Source organism: Manis pentadactyla, chromosome 7 (assembly GCF_030020395.1).
Source record: "Manis pentadactyla isolate mManPen7 chromosome 7, mManPen7.hap1, whole genome shotgun sequence".
In the NCBI taxonomy this organism is placed as follows: domain Eukaryota; kingdom Metazoa; phylum Chordata; class Mammalia; order Pholidota; family Manidae; genus Manis; species Manis pentadactyla.
In genome coordinates this window covers 124,807,415-124,830,534 of record NC_080025.1, presented here as the reverse complement: position 1 = coordinate 124,830,534, position 23,120 = coordinate 124,807,415, and the positions used below count along the sequence as shown (strand labels likewise).

Here is a 23,120-nt window from a genome sequence, read left to right as displayed (position 1 = left end):
CCTGGGTGATCACGAGTCATACTGCCCACAATTCAGCTGCTAGACTGCTCTTTGCCTCTCGATCCTCCATCCATATTGTCTCAGTCTTAGGATGGAAAGCCACAGCCCTCCACTTGGGGTCTGCCCACGACTGGAGCTGTCTGTGTACCAAGCATCTTCAGATATAGGGGCTTTTCCCTTTTGATAAGGACTCTCAGCTACGGAAGGTACGTGCACTGGCCATAAAGATAAAACAGAACTCCCCCATAATATGCTCTTATGTGCTCCCAAGCCACATCCACTCAACTGTGTTAAACCCATGGCTCAAAAGCAATTTCTTCCTGCTTTCCGCTGGTATATGTCACTGGCCCCAATAAGCATTGGAGTTCTCCACTTAAGGGGCTATTGGAGAGGGTGCTATGCTGCTGTAAGTATGCACCCCATTTGGTCTGTGTAGGCATCTGTGCCATGTCACTCTATGGCCTTTGGATCCTGTCTTGTACCCACTTCACAAAGGGATAGGTAGTTATTACCTTGATAGGAGATGTTCCGGTGATGGGCTCCTTAGCCAGTAAGGTATAGTACACAGTAGCCAGTTGGTTCTCTATCAAGATGTACCAGACCTCTGCTTCTTTCCATAGTTGTGACCAGAATCCAATAGGTTGGCATCTCTGTTCAAGCTGTGGCCAAAGCTCCCATCCATAATGATCTTTGGTTACATGAACATCGAGCTCACAGGGTCTTATTGAGTCCATTACACTCAAGGCCTGTACAGCCTTGACTGCTCACTTAGCAGCAGTAAAAGCATCTGCAGAAGTGTAACCCCAGCCCCGCCTAATGCCCTTTTGTGCTGATTGGTATAAGGGCTTCAGAATTTGTGCCAAGTGATAAAAGGATAAACTCTATGCAGAAGCCCAAAAGATCCCAAAACTCGTGTAATACTGCCACAGATTGGGATAGGGAAACCTGGACCTTGTCTATGACTGCTTCTGGTATACTTTAGTTTTACCTGACCAGACAACCCCCAAGAACTTTACACCAGTTCCTGAACCTTGGTGCTTCTCACAGCCCACCCTTTCTCTTTTATATGTTGCAGCAGTCTAGCAGCTGCCCCTTCTAAATCTGCAAGAGAATCAGATGTGAGCATGATGTCATCAATGTAGTGATATAACTGCACCATTTGTGTTTTCTTCCATGTGGCCAAGTCCTGGACTACAAGTCCGTAACAAATGGTGGGACTGTGGAGGTATCCCTGTGGAAGGATACTGAATGTCCACTGCTGGCCTTCCCATGTGAAGGCAAACTGTCCCTGACTTTCCTGTGCTATGTCAATAGAGGAGAAAGCATTAGCAAGGTCTACTACATCATGATACTTCCCTAGTTCATGACTGAGGGTGTCCATAAGGGCTGCTATAGAGGGAACAGCAGCATGAAAAGGGGTTGTGACTTTATTCAATTCCCTGTAACTCACAGTCATACACCAAGAGCCGTCTGGCTTTCTCACTGGCCACATCAGGGAATTAAAAGGACCATGAATAGGCTTTATGATGCCCACCTTCTCCAACTTCTGTAGAGTTTCTCCAATATCCTTGTGTCCCCCAGGCAATTTAAACTGCTTAGTATTTGTCACCCACCAAGGTACAGGCAGAACTACAGGCAGATGCTGAGCATGTCCCCTCAGAACTGCCTTTACCACATGTAACATCCGTCTGAACCCACCTGTGGTGGTCTGTGCAGGTCCAGGCCCTGCAGGATATCTACCCCAAATATATTCAGGGTTGGGAGAAATGTACACATATACTCTTTTGGGGGTAAACCCCCTATCCCCAATGGGATTTTGGGTTTCTTCACTCTGATTGCCTTACCCCCATGGCCATCTGTCACAGCAGGAGTCCCAGGAAAATGCTCAGGGTTGCCATAAATCAGAGAACATTCAGTTCCTGTGTCCACCACTGCTAGGACACATTGTAAACTCATGGGTGAACAATAAATTGCTAATTCTACATGTGGCATCCAGTCCCATCACTTTCTCCAAAGTAGGGGCCTTGACCCTCCCTCAGTCGAACCGCAATGCCCAATCATCCTCTTGTGGGGGTGGGGTCCCAGGCAGACCCTGAGTGCTGTCCCCCAGGAAGTCTTGAAGGGACACAGGCCAGACATGGGGCTTTGCCTCTGGCTTCCATGTCCTGGACCTCAGTGGCTGGAACTGCTGCTCTGGCTTTAATTGATGCCACAGTTCCAACAAGATCCTATTGGGCTTCCCATCAAATTTTTCTTTTACTACCATGGCCTTTATCAAATCAACCTACATCTGGGTCCTCAAGACATTCATGGGGCCCTTTGCACCCCTCCTTTCAGTCATAGCCCGTACTTCCTTCCATGCTCCTATTGTTTAAAACTCCCCTAGATCTGCTAAAGGACAAGTAGCCTCACTTATAGGTTGCCCTATGTAGGGGACAAGAATAGTCACTAGAGACCCAAAGAGAGATGGGGAAGCTGTATGGAGCACCACATTTCTCATTCCTATGGTGAACAACTCATTATCATAGGGATTTATATTATAGGTGATGTTTTTCATGCCCAACTCCTACAACACCTGCTGGAGCTCTGCTTACATTTTCCAGCTAGTGGGTAAGTATGGTAAATCACCCTGATTAGGTCAAACTGCCCTGATGTCTGCTGTCAGCCAATCCAGAAGTGCCTGATTCCCTGAGGTATGGTGGGCACTTTGCAACCCTGCCAGAAGGAAGGGCGAGTTGTCAGAGAAGCCAGTCTACCATTTCAGAACCTGGTATAACAATGTTTTCCACCCCCATACCCCAGAGACACAGAAGTCATGTAGACAGAGGTTCTAACAGCTTCTGCAGAAACTGGATGCTCAGGTCCACCAGCTCAACCTGGGTATTGGCGTGGAGCACGGAGTGCTGCTCCACAACCTGGGGAGGGGGCATCTCCTCCCCCTGAGGAGCCCACAGTTGTTGAGTTTTATTTTCTTAATTACAACCAGGCAGGTCTTTAATGTGGGAGAATCTGATGCTTAGGGCGGTGTCCTCAGCAACAGATCTGCCCACTGCCACACCCCCTCATCCTCTCCCAACATCTCCTCTACCATCTCCCGGACTGAAAGCACTGCTCTTCCCCTCACCGCCTTCCCCACAACCTCCTGCAATGTGGATTCTCCATCTGCCTCCTCCCTTGCTGCTAATGTATCTTCCAGGAGCACAACCTGTCTTTTCGATAACGGTCTCTCTTTCTTAAGGGCATCCCATAGGTCATTCTACAGCTCCTTCAGATGATGCCGCAGTGTGTCTTTTTCCTCAGTAACCCTTTCCACTATCTTAAGAAACAGACATCCCACACTCCTGGCTGCTGCACTGCCACTCAAGGCCTCTAAGCAGTCTTCTGTCTCATGGAGGGCTAATTCCACAGCTTCCACTATCTCCACTCTTCCCCAGTTCTGGGGAAGGCCCCACCTTCTAGGAGGTGCTTTACCCTAGACCAGTTCCCCACTAGGGGCTCCCCAGTTGGAAGCCCCACAGATAGGGGGTTCCAGGGTGAAGCTACACCCTCTACCATTGCAGCCACTGGGGCCTCCTCACCATCCATGGGGGTTCGAGGTATCTCCCCACCATCTCTAGGGGCAGCCTGCCCAAGGGTCACACCCATAAAGACACATTTCATGTTCAGAGGTCCTGCTGACAACCACCGGAAGTAAATCCAGAGGGAAAATATTTTCCCAGCCTGGGGCAAAATACCTTTGAAACCAAAATCAGTCAAAGGAAGAAATAAAGTGGAAGAAACCCATTTATTGCCAACAAGCAGTCATCCACTTCTGCTCAACTGTGTCCCTTGTGGCCTGGCTGCAAAAAGAAGGATCCCACCCAACCTCTCTGGTCCAGATATGCCCTTGCTCCCCCTTGTAATTACCTACTGATATGCAGATAGACTACTTCTCCCCATGCCTTGGAAACACCTATCAATATTATTGGTAAATGAGATGCACTAAGGCCTGGCAAGAGATTCTGGATATATTACAATTTTACCCACAGTTAGTAAAGCTTTTAAAAATTGCCCAGTTTCACAGAAATGTTTACACATAATCTGTCATTATAGAAATCAATAAAGAGTTGTGTTTTTGAATACTGGCATGGCAAACTAGTCAACAAAATGATTATTAATTTATGCCTTTTTATAGAGCAAGATGAAAAGAACTAATTATGAAATCATATGACTAGATATGAGTTGTCTTTTAAGTATTATATTTTAAATTTTTCTACATGTATAGTAGTTACATCAATTAAGATACCACTTAATATGTGGACAAAACACTGTAAGTAGAATTATACTGAGAATTTTGTAATGAAAACTGGAAATAATTAATTATAGCTAGGCCTTTAATTGGGAAACATTGTAATCATTTTTTCAGGATTTACTAAAACTACACAGAAGAAAATTATTCTATAGAAATAATGTCTATTTAAAAAATTTATGAAGCATCCCTCTGGATTGTTTGGGAAAGATTAAAGATTACAGAAAGCACATTCACTCAGAAAGTTTTGGTTTTATAGTTGTTGGTTCATCTGCAGTAATAACAGGATTTGACAGCAGAAAGTAGTTGATGGTTCACATTCTATGCAATGGATCAGAGCCAACAAAATGTACTGGATCAGAGCCAACAAAATGAATCACTGTTGGTAAACATTGTCAGGACAGGGATGGGCTATGGTTTTGTCCCTGGGAGATCTAACTATGTAATTATCGGCCTTTTATTTGACTACATATTTTGGAAAGAAAAATCCTGATACCAGAATAATGTCAAAGGTGAGGGAGAGAAATTCTATGGTAAGGCTTCTCTATACTCATGAAAGATCCATAACTTGTTAACATAGCAATGCAGAAGGGCTAAATGATCCTGGCTTATGTTTTATAGCACTGTTGTGAAACTAGGCAGTTTAGTTTACTCACAAGTAGTATTGTTTTTAATTGCCATTTGGCAATGTATGTAAAATAAATTACTTGTCTCAAATATTAATGTATTTACAAGATACTGATACAAATATTTGCTGTTTCTCTTTCCTTGAGGTAAATATCAGTTGGTTCCCAGACTTCCACTATGGCATCAAAACACAGTATAGTTATATATAAATAGACTGCTTGAGAAAATGAGATCATGTATATTTATATATTTATTAAAACATACTTAATGTTTTCTCCATTAAAATAAAAAAGTCACATGCATTGCTTGAATATATTTTTTACTTAAAGAATATTCAGAAATATTTTAAAAATTGTGATATTTTCCATTATCTTATAACTTCATTTTTTATTTATATAAAATATTTTTCCATTTAGTTCAGTACACTGAAAACAAACCAAAGAAAATTTAGTATTTAGCTTATAATGATGAATACTTATACTATATAATGAGGCTTATCTGGTACAGGTATATTTCTTTGTTAAGTCTTATTTCCTTCTGGAAAATAAAGTTTATTGAGAATTAAAGAATTAGACATGTGGTTAGACAAGCTGACCTTTAAGGTCTCTACCAATCTTGAAGTTTGATATTTCTGAGGTTTTTTGCTACTTTTTTTTTTTTACAGTAACATCATAAATCTATGGAAGGTCTAAACAAAATGCAGTTTTCATTTTATAATAATTATCTTTGAACCATAACCTTCACAAAGAGTATTTTATTGCCTTATAAGAGTCCATTAGGGTCTAAAATCAATAATTTAATCATTCAGTGGAACATTTAATTTTTCTCAATATTTTTGAGAGAAACCCCTATATGCTTCTAACTTAGATCTCTTTTACTTTCCTAATGGAGTCCTATACATAAATAAAGTAACTTTTCTCATCATTAAAACCTAACAGCAAAATAACAGGGTTTTGACAGATTACTTTTCCTTTGTAGAGAACAAATGGGATAGACCTAATAGTTTTGATTGCCCTTATGACACATGAACTACCATCTACTTTGTCAGGGGAGGATATTCAAATTAAACATGCATGAATTCTGTACTCCACCTTGGGGAGATTTGACAGCCCTTTGCAAGTATTGAACTTCAGGACTACAATTCTCCGCCCTCACCCATTCACACCACACTTAAGAAAGGAAAGCATCCTTAAGTAATAGATCTATTTATGAAAACCATCTCGGTCACACAGTCCCCAAAAAGGAAGCAACCCCTAGAATGATGAAAGGATATTGCTGACACTAGACATTTTGCAGCATTTTGAGGGGCTTCATGATAGTCATCACTGCCTTCTCAGTAGATTCTCAATAGATGACTTCACTGGTAGTGGTCACGGAATGGGTAGGTAAGCTTAATTTAAGCTATGTTAGTTTTCTATTGCTGCCTAACAAATAACTCCTAAATTTAGCAGCTTAAATAAATATTTATTATCTCACACAGTTTTGGTAAATTAGAAATTCAGAAGCAGCTTAGCTGGGTTGTTCTGGCTCAGGCTCTCCCATAAATTTATAGTCAGATGTCAGCTGGGGCTACAGTCATCTGAAGGACTGAATGGGGCCAGACAATTCAGCTCCTAGGTGGCTCCCTCACACGGATGGCAAGTGGGTGCTGGCTGTTGGCAGAGGGCCTCAGTTCCCTACCAGAGCACTATTTGAGAGTTCTCTTGACACTGTGGTTCTTCTCTTGGAGTGAGTGATCCAAAAGAGAGCAAGGCAGAAGCTAAAGCCTTTTATGATGTAGCCTCAGAAATACGCACTCATTTCTGGAATATACCATTGTTTTCCATAAATCAGCCCATTTAAAAGTGGGAGAGCACTACATGAGCCACAAATTCCAGGAGGTGAGGCTATTGGTGGCCATCATGGAGCCAGACTACCACAGAATATGGTCATTCTTCTCTTGGGTTCTTAGTAAAGCTGGTCTTGGGAAAATAAGGTTTTTTATGTTTAGTTTTTTAAACATTCCTTTAACTTCCCTTTCTGTGACACTTAGAGCAACCCTTGATTTCCAGATTCCAGTACTTTTAAGTTGGCCCCTTCTCCCTCAGGGCTCTGCTGTGGTGTCCTTCCCATCCTAACTTTCTCACAAATTCATCAAATATTTGAATGCAAATTGTGTGTCAATCACTGTTCACATCTGGTGAAAAGAAATCACTCCCTTCATAGAGCTTAGCTTTGGTAGTAGCTGCTATTCACAATAAGTTATCTCCTGTGATCCATAATTTCCAGATTTATCCTATTAACATTTGTTAAAGTGTTTGTGTTTCTAATAAGGTAAATGTGGCATTGTGATTTATAATAAGAAATATGAATTTAGTGTTTGGCCCTGTTCTGACCACACTGCTCCTAAAAACGTTGGAATTTTCTGTGGTAAGAGCTATAAAGGTCTCTTTTTCATGTTAATGAGGCAACTTTTGGAAAGCTCTCTGGCTGGAGGCTGATTGCCAGGGAAGCCAACCACATGATTAGAGGGTTGGAACGTTCAGTCTCACCTCAGACCTCAGGAAGACTTGAGGGGCTAGAGGTTGAATCAGTCACTCATGGCCAATAATTTAAATAGCCACACTTATTTGAATATAATGAAGCCTCTGCATAAACCCAAAGGGGTGGGGTTTGAAGAGCTTCCAGGATGCTGAACAGGTGGGGATTTGGGGACAGTGGTGCTTAGAGTGTGGAAGCTCTGCACCTATCCTATGCATTTCTTTGATCTGGTTGTTCCTGAGTTATAATCCTTTTATAATAAACTGGTAATCTAGTAAGTATAATGTTTCTCTGGGTTCTGTAAACTGCTCTCTCAAATTAATGAACCCAAGGCAGATGTCACTGGAACTTCCAGTCTATAACCAGTCGATCTGAAGCACATGTGACAACCTGGACTTGCAGCTGGCATCTAAAGTGAGAGGGACAGTGTTGTAGGACTGAGCCTAACCTGTGGGATCTAGTGTTATTTCCAGGTAGATAGTGTCAGAATTGAGTTGATTTGTAGAACTCCTGGCTGGTATCCAAGAATTGCTTGGTGGTGTGGGAAAACCTCTCTTCCCACCAAAACACATTGAGCCCAGTCCTTCAGTAAACAAATTCAAGGTAAGAGGTCAATGCTATTCAGAATTCCCTTAAAATAGCATTTTTATTTTAATAGAGGTATTCTGTAATTTAATCTAAGAGAGTGAGGTGGAACTTTAAGGCCTTGAAGCAGATTCTAAGCAAGAAGGGAAACTCCCTCATTTGTACCAGTTTCACTGCTTCAGGTCACCTAGACAACTTTTGTTTAATGGGAAACATTACCGTTAAGCTCTCTCATTCAGCTTTTTCCTATTGTGGAAATGCAAGACTGTGGGAAAAAAGTCTATTTCAAACTTAAACAGAGGTTGAAAACATTACATAGCTATCACCATGAACACATGAGGAGTATCAGAGATTAAAGTAGCTAGTTTTGTCATTTCCTTTCAAAATTGACACAATTTGATATGAATTTTCCCAAATATGGTGGAAAGACCTGGATCACCATTTCTATGTATGTTTATACTCTGAGCCAGTGTGTCAGGTACTCTGGCATTTATGCCTATGATTAGCTCTAAAACATATTTCCATGTGGTTTTTTTTTTTTTTTTTTTAGTTTTAAGACTGTTTGGGCCAATAAATCTTTCTCCAAATGTCAGATCGGTCAACACTGAGGAGGTAAATGGAAACTAATGACACTCATCAAGTCGATGATGTGAATGATTTATTGGATCCAATCATTTAACACTTTCATAAAGTCAATATCAGGGAAAGAAACTGGGCTCTTATTATGGTAAACTGTATTTGTACTGTCAACATTCAGTAATTTATTACAAACCTGTGGCTAGGATTAGGATATTATAAATGGGGGAAAAATGGAAGGCTCATTAATTTTTTATACCCACAGGTGGGAGACATGCAGTGGGCTAATAGAGAACACACTCACCCAGCGTCTGTCTGCAGTCTGCCCTGCAAGCCCGGGGAGAGGAAGAAGACGGTGAAAGGAGTCCCTTGCTGCTGGCACTGTGAGCGCTGTGAAGGCTACAACTTCCAGGTGGATGAGCTCTCCTGTGAACTCTGCCCTTTGGATCAGAGACCAAACAGCAACCGCACAGGCTGCCAGCTTATCCCCATCATCAAACTGGAATGGCATTCTCCCTGGGCTGTGGTGCCAGTGTTCGTGGCAATACTGGGAATTATCGCCACCTCCTTTGTGATCGTGACCTTTGTCCGCTATAACGACACACCTATTGTGAGGGCTTCAGGACGCGAACTTAGTTATGTGCTCCTGACAGGGATTTTTCTCTGTTATTCAATCACCTTTTTAATGATCGCAGCGCCAGATACCATCATCTGCTCCTTCCGCCGGATCTTCCTGGGACTTGGCATGTGCTTCAGCTACGCAGCCCTTCTTACCAAGACAAACCGCATCCACCGGATATTTGAGCAGGGCAAGAAATCCGTCACGGCACCCAAGTTTATCAGTCCAGCATCCCAGCTAGTGATCACCTTCAGCCTCATCTCCATCCAGCTCCTGGGAGTGTGTGTCTGGTTTGTGGTGGACCCCCCGCACATTATCATCGACTATGGAGAGCAGCGGACTCTGGACCCAGAGAGCGCCAGGGGGGTGCTCAAGTGCGACATTTCCGATCTCTCGCTCATTTGTTCGCTGGGGTACAGTATCCTCTTGATGGTCACTTGTACTGTGTATGCCATTAAAACAAGAGGAGTCCCGGAGACTTTCAATGAAGCCAAACCTATTGGATTTACCATGTACACCACCTGCATCATTTGGTTAGCTTTCATCCCCATCTTTTTTGGTACAGCCCAGTCAGCAGAAAAGGTAAGCAGGAGGAATGTATTTGCCAGCCCTTTTCCTGAATTTAACATCTTTCTTTAGGATGATTTCCTGCCTTTCTTTCTGGTTCACTTACATCCTCTCAAGATGATTCAGTATGTGTCATTCTTATTTAGAAATATATATACACACACACACGCATGCACGCACATATATACCCTCACACCACTTTGCTTTGAATATGCATTGACTGAGGCTGATTTTCCATGAAGCACACATTAGTGTGTCCTCCTTGGTGAGGTTTCAAGATTGACAGGGTTTACATGACTTTCTGGGTCTCTCCTCCCAGTTCTTTTGTTTACTAACGTAACTGTTCTTTTCCAAATATGAATTAAAAAAGGAAGGGAGAGATGGCCCACATAACTCACAAGGGTGAACTAGCCCAGAGATATCCCAATGTGTGGCAAATGCCTCCTATTCTGGTTCTAATATAACTCTGCATAAAAAAGCTATTCCTTAAGAATTATGATGGTTTTCATCATGCAAGCAGAGTTTATAGTAAAACAGCAACAACAAAAAGAAACTGAAATGGCTTAGTTCAATCTGCACTCTCTTACTATCTCTCAGCCCCCATTCTTCTTATTTTTCCATTTGTGGAAGATGATGGTGAGGGATTCAAGTAATATAAAAGTTATAAAAGCAGTTTATAATATTTTAAAAAGTGAAGATCAATTGAATCCAAATCATTTTCTTTTGTCGCTGATCTTCCATTAACCTTTCCCACATAAAACACTGCAGGTAAAGAACATTTCTATGTGAAAGGGAATATGTGCTGAACCGGATATGTGAAGTTCTAGGTACCAAAAAGCAAAGAAGTAATGTTAACTGAATTTCAAGATTTGGGTAGTGTGATGGACACAGACCATCTTATAAAACAAAGGCAAATGCTGTCTTTCTGTAATGGATAGATAGCCCTCATGAACATATATAACAAAGTGTTTCTCTCCAACTGAGGATTTCAAGATTGCTCCAACCTCCATCATCAGAAGTCATGAAATCAAGCATCTTGGGGACGATTACATTCCCTGGCCTCTAACATTCCAAGTGAGGTCTTGCATGACTCTTAAAAATCCCAGCTGATTCAGAGGAAAGGGTACTCAGGAAGGGCATGGAGAGCTCGTTTGTCTGAGCATTCATCCTCTGTTAGAACAATGTGGCTTTCACCACATTTGGATAAAAATGTACTTCAGCCAACTTCCTGCTGAATAGAGCAAACTTGCCATGGGTTCCAGACTTGTGCCCTTTCGTGACTTGGATGGCCTGACAGAAGTCCATGAATATTTTATGTAGATCAAGCACATGGCAGGAAAGTTAAATAAGACAGTTTGTGACTCTAAACCTATTAACTAGATAACATTACATTTTGACATATGCAGACAGGAATTTATTAGGATCAGATTCATAAGTTTAACTTAGGTGAGAATGTGTGAGCCAGAAAAGACCTCTCTCAAAGACTTTTGGGTCTGTTTTCATTTGGTTAGTTGGACTCGTCGGGCAAAACAATGCTTTTCAGACTGAATTCAGAATGTGAATTATTAATAACATGAACTTAAGTGGTACTTGTATTTAAATTTGAACCTAGGAACTGCCTCTTTTTAATACTGTTTTATCTGGAAAGGGCCATAAGTAGTTTATTTTGCTTTCTTGTGGATGATAAATATTGACCCAAACAAAATCTCCTGAGTTCTGACATCTAACTTCCTTTTTTGTCTTTCTCTTCCTTTACATTTTATAAATGATAGCCTACTCTTTTCATATTGTGACTTTCAAGGGTGTGTGTGGGGGCAAATACAGATGCTAAAAAGGTATTGTTTCTAGTCAGATAATTCTTTCAGTGACTTTTTAGGATCAATAAAATGGTAGCTCTACATCAAGCTGTATTGGATAGCATCATAGCATTCAAACATGCACCATACTAATAAGCTTTTTTCAAGTAATAGAAAAAAATGATCAACATCTGTCTGTACAAGAACTCTGCAGAGTTGCAGCTGCCCCCTAGAAGCAGCAGTAGAGGTAGTAAGAGTTTCAGGATGAAGTGGACACATGAATGTGCTCGCGGGTAGAAGCTACTGGGTGCTGTTGAGCTCGTTGCAGCTGATCGTCCAGCTGCAGGCCTGGAGTTCATGCATATACTTATGGGTGTGGATATATCCTTGCCTATTGTGATATGACTGAATGCTAGACAAAATTCTGTTTTCCTTCTCAACTTCATAGAATCAAAGTAAGTCAAAGAAGCACATGCTAAGACGAGTTATAAAATATGTTCATTGAAATTTATTTTATCTTCATGAAAGGATTCAGTGTGGAAAAACCTAAAGAAATCAATGAAAAACACTAATCTGAGGAATTTTCAGAACATTTTGAAATCCTCAGATTATTTAGTTAATTTCAGAGTTGCTGAATTTAGACCAGCCCTGCATCAAAAGCCTATTTTGAGTAGCTAAGATTTTGCTGTTTACATACTTTATGTAACACAATTATGTGTCATCCTAACACTTCACATTAAAATTTGCTGCCTGCCATGTTCTGTCAAAGTATCTTATTATTGAGGATAATGCACAGAATGTTTGAGAATGTTTTTTCACATTGGTAAAATTATTGACACAGATATTAAGAGTGAATAAAACTGTATCTCTAAAACAAGGCTTTCAGTAAGTTCTATTGACTTTGGAAGACTAAAGAGCTGGTCAGTCCTCCATTCTTATTTATAACGCTCAGCCAGTTAGCCCCACATTTTCAACTTGAAGGGTTTACAACAGTTGGGTAGCACACACATCCATTAATTCAGCAGATCCTTACTGAGCATTGTGTGCAGCATCGTGCTAACTGTTGAGCCCGCGTCAGTCTGCTTCCCAGAGCCTGCCTTCTAAGGCTCAGTCTGGCTCCCAGCAGGTGCCGGCCTGACACCTGCCAGAACCAGCAAGGTGTTAGGTTCAAGGGCAGGAGAAGATTAGGCTCAAGAGCAGGGGGATGATGGTTAGGAGTCAGATCTGAGATGAGAAAACAAAGAGGAGAGCTTTCCATCCTGTAACTATACATCAATGGCAAAGAATTTATAAGGAAGACAGTAGAAGAGCAAAATTTCTTCTAATATGAATTTAATTATGCTTCTTAAAGTAATGGCTATACAGGAAACCTCATCTAACCACATAGGTTTCTCTGAAATTACATGAGAAGTTGGAATAAAAAGTAAAACTAGTTGAATAATTCAGATGTTTTGGAGCACCTCTAAGTAAAATCAAGTTGTAAAAGGACAGTTAGGGCATCCATGAAGGCGTTCTCTAAAGTATGTCTTCATTCAATGATAAAACACTGTTTAATTTCCCCACATTCATTTTCTTTTCAAATTTTGAAATAAAGATGAATGTTTTTTCCAAAAAGTTTCAATGACATCATTTAATTGTTGCATTCTACTAAATCACAGTATAAATGCACTTTTTTCCCCATGGAAAAGTGGTGTGAAGAGGGAGTGGACATGCCAAGGCATGGGCATGGACTCACACAAACTCTCATAACTGTGCTGAAAAGACAAAACATTAGCATATAATTATTGTAATAGGAAAAGAATCCTCAGGGGTTCCCAGGAGTTGTTAGGATGGCAGAAATCTCTTAAATATATCTTTGACCATCCCTAATTGGGCTCACAAAACCAAGATAATCAGACAAGGCTTATGACACTGCTGAGCTCCAAGGAGTAGAGTGCTTCAACCAGAGTATTCAAGGGAAACAAAACAAAGCACCCTCAAAGCAGAAGAGATAATAACACTGAAAAATGTAAAAAACCCCATATATCCATATGAACCAGCCTTTTTTCTTCTCCCTCTGGATGAATAGCACAGCATTTCTTGTAGCTCAAGTCAGAACATGGGAGTCATCTTAGAGTCTTCCCTCCACACATTCCCACCACTTAATTTCCTTTTTTCTCCTTCAAATGCCATCCTTTATAAATACATGGAGGGTAAGCAGTATGTGTCTGATGTATATCTGAATGATTGTGTTTCTTAACATAGAGCCTTTCATGTAGTACATTCTCAATGATGTATGGAGAATGGATGGAGTACCTTACACAATAATGATATAATATAATAATATTATTTACAATGTAAGCTACACTGTGGCAATTTTGTTTTCTGAAAAACAAGTTGTCCCATCTCAGTGATGGGCCATGTATATTTATTTTTAAAATTTTCTCATTGTCACTTATTCTGAAATAGGACTGCTAAATATTTAGGGAGAAAGGCAAAAAGGAATTATAGTTCTGTCTCAAGTACACAAGCAAAGAACAACTGATGTGCTTGTCTGGATCTTTTGCCGTGTCATGACTCCCCTTTTTTCTTTACTGTATCTGTCTATTGATGGGCAAAGAGTATAGAGAATGGTGCAGAGGTAGAGGAGTGGACGAGCATAAGCTCTGGAGGAGGAGGACTTGGGTTCAAACTTGACTGTGCTACAGTAGCTGAGAAATGTGGGCAAGTGCTATACTTCGGAAGACAGTAATAAATTCTCCTGGAGAATGCAAAGTGAGATAGAAAACAATACAAGGCAGTCCCCTGCCATCTGAGGCCAGCCCTACTCTCAATCTATTACAGACTAGAGTTCATAAGACAGAAAGATGATAATATTCCATTTTTAATTAAAAAAAAAAAGACCACCCCTCTTCCCATTATGGTATGTTTTTGTCCCAGTAGATACCCCATGCTAGTTTTGCTGAATTACATGATATGAGTCATGAAAAATATTGAATAAATAATAAGCAATCAATAAATGTTAGCTATTATTACTATTATACTATAAGTCACAAGGGCAAAGACCTCATTTGGTTTTGCTCACCATCATATCTATGGCCCTAACTGAGGCCTGGGCCCAGAAAAGGTCCCCCCAAAATATTTGTTTAATGACTGACTATACTCAAACTTATCCAGATAATTGCCTCCATTTTTCCGGCCACTTAGATCATATCTGTGTGGCACCTCATCTTGAGGTGTTTTCTCAAACACAGGGACCTGCCTGAGGGTGTAGATCATATAGATTACAGTTAAAGAGGGCTGTAAAAATCTGTAGGACTAGAAGAAAGAGAACAGATTCCTCCTGAGGCAGTAGGTAACTGATTTCATACATTTAGCAGAAAATACTGAAGAAAGCAAAGTATCATCAGAAAGCAGTTGCTGAAAGGCTTATGTCAAAATTTGAAAAGTGAACATAAACAACTCCAACAAGAATCGTGAGAGGTCATGCTCAAAAGAACAATAATATTCCTCCTTTAAGGAATAGTCCAGGTGAGAAAAGAACAGTTTGGGAAGCCTGGGCTGAGAGTGTCAGCATCACGGCAATGACAATGGAAGGAGGTTTCACAAGAGATCAGACCAGAGGTAGTTCTTCTCCAGCCACACCTGTCTCCTAACATGTCTCTTTCTCCTTAGAGAGGAAGCAAGTGGCAACGATGATCAGTATCCTTCTTGAGTGTTTGTTGCAAACAGTACAGTGTGTTCTTGTCAACTTAGAGTCATTTGAACCTGATCCCTTTGAAGGCTTCACAGTGCCCCAAGTTATAGAACTATTTCAGGTATTGTGGTAGATTGTGTCTGGAAAAGATCAGTCATATCAGATTGTTGAGATCAACTCTGGAAGGGTAAAAGCAAATACAAAAAGGGAAAGGAAAAACAGCTAGGAAAGAAAACATTTACATAATTGGATTTATGCACTCAGTTAAAATGATATGCTTGTGACGATATAGAAAAAAAAAATGAAATAAGAAGATTCTAGGGCACAGTGTAGACACCTGTTAAGCAGCTCTCCTTGGGAATGCTGCCTTAGCCAGGTTTATTTTATTTATATTTTTTCTGGTTGTGCTATGTATTACCACTGTAGAGAACTACCAGTTTACACACAGAGGGCAGTCTTTGGGGCATGCCTATCTGATTTGACAGCACAAAGAAATATTTGCTCAGTGAACCTTGCTTAGATTCCATGATTGCACTTTGTTGGGTTCTGAGGAAGCTGTGAGGTCCAGAGCTACTTAACTTACTTAAACATTTGATTGTTAATGAGACTGTGGTATTACACATTCATTTTTTTAAATTGAAATAGAGTTTACAAAGGGTTTGGATTTCATAGGCTGAAGTTATAATAAGTTAACTAGACAATTAGATCGACAACCTAGGGACCTAGTCCTAGAGCTAACACATCTCATTAAAATGGTTTAGCTTTCTTCATATATTTGAAATGCTAGAATACTAGATTTGATTAAGACTAAAATGTGAATATTTTCAGAGTCATAGTGACCATGACTTTGTTTCAAAATGTTTAAGGGGAATGCCATATAAATAGACTTAATATTTTTCTATATAGACAGAACTTTAATGACGACCTAGACTGGTGATAGTACAAAATGCAGTGACTAATTTACTTGTGTAACTTAAAATTGCATTTTCCATGATTCAGTAGATGCTTATATCTCATGGAACGCACAGGGTGACAGGAAGAGCAGATTGAAAGTAAATAGTTCTTTGGGCTATAACCATATACACATTTTTATGTTGAGAAATTTTTAAAATCTCTGCATGCAGTATCATATGGGTTAGTACTGATTCTGGGTTCTTGTTTGTGGAGTCAAAGAATGAATGTAGCAAACACTCAAGGTAGGAGAGCCAGGAGGAGGCTTTTATTTAGAGAGAAAGTGAGAGGACAGCGCTCCTGGCTCATGCCAGGGGGGAGACTTTTATTTAGAGAGAAAGTGAGAGGACAGCGCTCCTGGCTCATGCCAGGGGGGAACAAGAGAGCCCATAGTTGTGCGTTGTCTAGGGGTTTTATGGACAGTTGAGGATTTTGGGGTACGTAAAAAGGCTTAGGGGTGTGGACTTGTTAAGTGGTCCCTGAATATTTGGAATTAACTTAACACAAGGAACTTCCTGCTCTGATTTCTCCCTGAGATACAGCATCTTGGTCTGGAGCATATCAAACACTGCCTGCCCAGTCCCCATGGTGGGCTGAGGTATTGACTGTTTGCTAAAGAGTAAGTTAAGAATCTTCTTAACTTCCTGGGTATTAAAATGCAATCTTATCTTTAAGGTGGAATCCTTCCTGCCTTTTACTATGTTGTTTATGGCAGGTCTTGCTTTCCATTATTAATTGCCCAGATTGCAGATTACCTCATCAGGTCTGAAGGAGGAAAGACAGCCTGGGCCTTTTAGCATGCTAAAGTGAATGTTACACATGATCACAAATGATTAGCATAATAAAAACATGGGCTACTTTCCTTTATCTGTGGAATATTAACTGATCTCACTGAAGTATGACTCTAGAGTTTAATGTTTAACACAGAGTTTTGGTAGGGGGTTTCCTTGCATGTACCTAGATTGCTCTGACTGCAAATATCCTGCCTTGTTTTTTTCAGAGGCCCTCACCCTACTCTGACTACACCCATGGTCCCTGTCTCAATACCATCCATCCCAAAGTGGAGAAAAATAGTTGACCAAATATTAAGATAAATTCCAGTCTATTTAGAATAAATGTAAAGCAGACTTATTTGCATCATTAAATATAAAAGAAGAAATTTAGTCTGGCTTCTGGTTCAAGATAGGGGTCGACACAAGCACACATATCCCTTCCCTCTGAGGTGAAAATGAAATGAAAAAAATAAGAAAAAAGAAGGAAAGGAAAAGAAAAGAAAAATGGGAAGTAAAGGATGATAAAAGAGGGAGAATGAGGTCATTATATTTTTAGAGCCAACATTAGGTAAAACCATTTGAGAAAATCCTGAAAAATAAAAGTCAGATGGGTCTGATTTGTATAGAGATTATAAGAGGGAAGGGGCAGCCTCAGAGACTGAGTAGTCAACAGGCACAATCCAAACAGATAACCCTAGAGAAAAAAGTGCATTATTTAAATAAGCAAAAACAACAAAATCTATTTAAACATGTTAATTCTATAGAATAGCATCAGGCTATGGGGAGACAGGTGATGGAGGGTTTTGATTATATTTAATAAATACTCATATTTTATTTTATTTAATAAATTTTTATGGTAAAAATAGAAATTGCTGCATGCAGAGGGTTTAAGTGAAAGTCTCTAAGAAAACTCAGTAAGTCAACATAAATGAATAGCCACATACTTTTGGTGTGTAATATGTATTTTGAGAAAAGCTTTGAGATGCAGAAATGTACCCATTTCTTTGGGAACTTGTGACTCTGAACTTGTCAAATGATTTATGACCTTTGGCTGTCACAAATGGTTTAAGGATTTCTTTTTCTTTAGAGCCAATGCCATTACTAAGTAAATATTTTTTAAGGGCCACTTTGAGTATCAGCTTTTAGCTGGTGATTGCATTTAATCAAAAATATTAATTAAATGTTTGCTGTATGCAAGGATCTTTGGTATTTAGGAAAAATGCAAAGTAAGACAGTTTGTATCAAGTTGTTCAAGTCAAGCAGGGGCCAAACCAAGCACACAGATGACTGGTATGAGGGTGAGTAATGAATGGAGGCAAAGTTCCTGCTATGAGGTCTTGGGGCCAGGGATGGTGGAAGGAGGAAGGTAGCATGTCTTTTTGAGGGGTCAAGAAAGTCTCCATGAAGGAGGTGAGAATTAAACAGACCTTGAAGGTGGGGAAATATGATAGAGGCAGCCTTCTAGGCAATAGGAGTTTAAACTTTCAGAAAGACAGAATGAGGACATTGTGTGTAAAGCCTGTGACTGAAGAGCTATTTGGAATTGAGCTCACTTACAAGAAGAGCTGGGTGACCATATGTCCCTATTTGCCCTTTTGTTAATAAGAGTTCCTTATTCTCTGAAAATGAATTTCCCAGAGTGGGAATAACCAGTAAATTATATGGCTACTCACAAAATAATGCTAGTCAGATAGCTGGCAGCCATCTGTGGTGGGACTTGGGCCACATTTGTACTGATGTGAGTATGTGTTGAACCTTTCTGAGCATGGATGCATTCTCAATGTGGTTACATTTTGTGAGATTCCTCTGCCAGTGGGGAGTCAGATGTAGTGTGCAAGGAAAATAAAAAAGACAATAACACAATTATTTGAAGAAATCCAGGCAAGAAATATTGGGGGCCTGGCATGTGGCAGTCGACGTGGAAAGAAGAGATGCATTTCCAACTGAATTGGGAACAGAAGACTGAGTGGCTGTGTGTGTGATTCTGAAACGTCTCTGTGGCTGCCATAAGGACTTTATCTAATCAGACTTCGAGAAAGAGCTCATAGCTTTCCCTCTCTCTGGTCTAGGCTAAAGGAGAGAAAGCAATTCATCTTAATTGCTGATGACTGCACCTAGCTAAGCATGGAGAAGGGTATTTGGGCCCAAAATCATAACACTGGGGTAAAAATCAGTTTGTGTGGTTAAAAGCAAAAGTAAGAATACAAGGACAAGACTATTTGGTAAACTATGGTTTTCAGCAAACAAATCTGCTAAATAAAATTCAAATGGATTTTGGTAGTTGAAATGAAGGCAGTCTTTTTAGAAATAAACTGTGTATTATTTCTAAATGATTACAAATCCTATTTAAATTTATAATCACCATTGTCATTATATAAGTTTGGATGTTAAATGGATGTTATATTCTAGTGATCTTGAGCAAATTTTAGGATAATATTGGCTTTCTCTGCTTGTCATGGTCATGACCAAATTCTTTCAATATTTTTTCCTTGCAACTTATTTTTGAGTAACTTTGGGCACCTTGCATATAAAATCTGAATAAATTAATTTTGAATTATATTGTTTCTCTTTAAAATAATTTATAAAAAGTCATGTATTTAGTACCTTGAAGGTAATCTACCAGGCTCTGCCTTTTGGCAGTGTTTTGAATGTTGTTCACAGCAGAAGTAGTTTTAAATCAACCAAAACCTACAACACTAATTGTAGGTTTTGTTTGTTTGTTTGTTTTTAAGATGATTTAAGGTAATTCTTCTCTTAAAGAATATTTTTAGCTCAACAATTGCAATCAGTTGAACGATTTCATCAGAATTTTAGACTCACTGAATTGTTTGTTCATTCAAGTATATCTCTGGAAAAATACAAAGGCATGTAATGTTTTCTGCTGTCTGTTGGCCTAAAACCTGTAGAATACAGCTCCATATATACCCTGTGTATATACAAACACAGACATTTCATACACACACATACATATAGTTTTATGGAAGATTTCATGTTCTCCGGCAAGATTAAATGTCATATGTTTCTCCTGCCATCTGTTTTCTCTAAAATCCTCATCCACGTGAATTGAATTGAGAGGCTGTCATAAAACCATGAAGTCTTTACGTCAGCAGTAGTAGTAGGACTGCCCTTTGTTCAACAAAACATTTTCCCACTGCTAAAATGTCCAATCAAACTGCAATGCTTTGAACATTTGGTTATATTGCCTACTTTTTGTTTAAAGTGACAATGACAAGCATGAAATAAATAATTGTTTAGAATGAAAAAGAAAAATATATGTACAAGGTGGCAAGAAAACAGCAATGAATAGAGTCAGTCAGTACCACAGGATTATAAAGTACTTGTCTCCAAAGAAGGCCCTCAATTTACTTACTTCTCTCCCATTTATTATTTTATAGTGTATTTTATGCATATACTCATGATTGCTCACAATACTCCCATCTCATTTTTCCCCTCTCCTACGCCATGGGAACTGATATTGCTTTGAATCTTTTTGCTTCTTTGTCTTTTTGATCTCATCTTCCTTCTGCTCAACTTGCCCCTGATTTTGGCCTTTCTCTCAGACAGCGTTCCCTTGAAGCATTCATCATTCACCTGCTATAAAAGCTATATTCATGCTTCTGAACTTCTTTCTCAATCCCTGCTTTTTCACATATACAAAACTGTGAAATTAAACAATCCAAAACCAAAATCTGAAAGCAATCTGAAACCCAAATTGTAAAATTCAAATACCTAAAACCAAAATACATTGTGTTTGAAATGGTCGCTATTTACTGAATGTCTCCTTTGTGCCAAAAACCAGGCTAAGCGCTTGGTGTATGAACAGTCTCTTTTCATCTGTAACAGATAGATTTCACAAATGCAGAGAGGTTAAGTCAAAAATTTTTACAATCATACTGCTACTATGAGATATACCTGGGGCTAACCAATTGCATTTGACTTAAAGTCTTATGCTTTTAGCTGCTACTTTATATTTCTGCACTGCGCTTAATCTTTATTTTAATTCCTCCTTTCTATCAATGTTATCTGTTTTTAAGAGGTCCAAACTTGAGAGTTAACACAGACTTCCTCTTCCCTTCACCCCCACTGGTACTCTGTCAACATATTATATTATTCATTTGAAACTCCTCCTAGATCCATCTTTTCATTCCACTTCCAAGGTCAAATCCTTAGTCTAAATCTGGGCTTCATGATGATGCAAGAGCCAAAGTTCTAGATTTGGTCCTTGGGAGTGGTTTCCAGAGTCCTGTCCTAAGTTATTCCACACACTTCTACTCTTTCACTTTTTAAAAAAACCATTTTTATTTAATGCCTTTACTGTGTTCAATGCTGAGAGTGTCAGTTGATCTAGATGTGGCCTGCCTTCATGGAGCTCGAATTCTACTGGAGGAGACTGATTTCAAAGTGATAATTATAGAATAATTACTTAATAAAAATTGTTATAAGTGTTATCAAAGATGCTGTGAGGCATTCTTAAACTAAAACTGTTTCCTCTTGACTATTAGCTTAAACCTAAACTTTTCAAATTTTGTCTTTCTACTATAGCCCTTCATTTCAGCAAAATCAATTTTCTACCAAATCAACTAACCCATAAAGTTTTCTCTAATTTACAAAACTTTACAGAGTCTGAACAGTTACATGTTATATCTAGGTATCCATTATTTTACACCTCCAGATTTATGTTACATGTTGTTCTCGGGGCTCTTGTGCATCCATGGTTGTATCTGTGGTTGTATCCCCATTCAGAGACTCTTCAGGAAGAGATAATAATCCTAATTCTTTTGTGTTTTCCCTCATTGTCACTCCTTGCTAGCCCCACAATGCCTGTCTAAGTATATTGCGAATAGTTTTCAGCTAAAAGGATTTTGTTGAATTAGATGGACAGGAAAGTGGTAAATATTTTTAAACCAATTCTGAGTCAGTGTGTGCCAGAAAGTGAGTTAGGCAAAAGTGGGGAAAATGTTTGAACTGAATGGTTCTTGTCTCCACATTTCTGTGGCCTTGGTAAAACAAGTTATCATCTCTGAGTCTCAGTCCTCTCACCAATACAGTGAACTCTTGACTAGGCAGTCTCTCTTCAAATCTCATTTGGAATGTTAGAGCCTAGGGATGAAATTGCCCCCTTTTTTTGTTTTCATCACACTTCTCTAAGGCCCTGGCTAATTCTAAGATGTTCTCATTGTAAAGAAGATTGCCAATTATATAGGAAATGGTCAACCACAGAGGAGTGACCTAATTTTTAAACAAATGCACATGAAGATTATTATGCATATGTAGTGAAGGATGCAAATTAATGCACAAAGCATTTTAGGACATAAATGTGCTTGAGGCAGTCATCAGTCTCATAAAGCTTAATCAAGTGTATTCACATTAACATAGCAAGATACAAACATGTGATCTAGAATCTGAATTACTTTTCCAAAAAGCCCTATGGGGCATGTACTCACAGCATATGTTTCTTTCAGTTTTACCGAGATATCCTGGGCAGGAAAATGAAAAAAGCACTTGGTATTCAACACTCCATATTAATTTCTAAATGCCTTTGCTCTGTAATTGAAAAAAAAAAGGGTGAGCTCTAAGGTGTAGCTGTCTGTAGACATCTCCAAGTTCATCAGGTTTTGCTAGTTTAGTGTTACCTGGCTTTTCTTTGGCACATTCTGCTCATCATTACTCCTTGATTATTATTGAAACCATTTTTCCCTTGCTAGAAGTACCCGAGCTGAGCCACTGGCTGGAAGACTGTGATGTGACCCCAGAGAAGTTCATGTGTAAAGTAATCTCTGGTTAGAGATTGATTTTGATTTCACCTCATGTGAGTGAGTTCCTTATCCCCTTCTACCACATTTTCCTTGTACTTCCAGTTAATGCAATATCATAAATCACTCTGCCACAATGCCTTAGGAAGAGAGAAGGAAATTATGTCTACTAAGCAGCCCTTTCGTGATGAATTGCAGTGTTGGTAGCAAAAACAAGTTAAGTTCCTTGTACATCTTTGAATTTTTCTCTTATTTGAGTTTTCCCCCCCTAATTCCACTCATCCTGTTGACCTGGGAGAAAGATGGTACTTTAAAGTCCTTCTGTAACTAGAAAAAAGAAAAGCTGTTATTTTCTTTCTTTCTTTTCTTTTTTTTTTTGAGAGGGCATC

At 39.4% G+C, this 23,120-nt stretch overlaps 1 protein-coding gene across 1 annotated transcript in view; it reads left to right on the top strand.

Moving 5' to 3' along the window:
• The window catches only part of GRM8 (glutamate metabotropic receptor 8), a 759,463-nt gene that overhangs the window by 659,546 nt on the left and 76,797 nt on the right, over window positions 1-23,120 (top strand). The window contains exon 9 of the mRNA XM_036909115.2: window positions 8,862-9,797. Coding sequence (XP_036765010.1) covers window positions 8,862-9,797 — 936 coding nt within the window. The remainder of the gene's footprint in view (window positions 1-8,861; window positions 9,798-23,120) is intronic.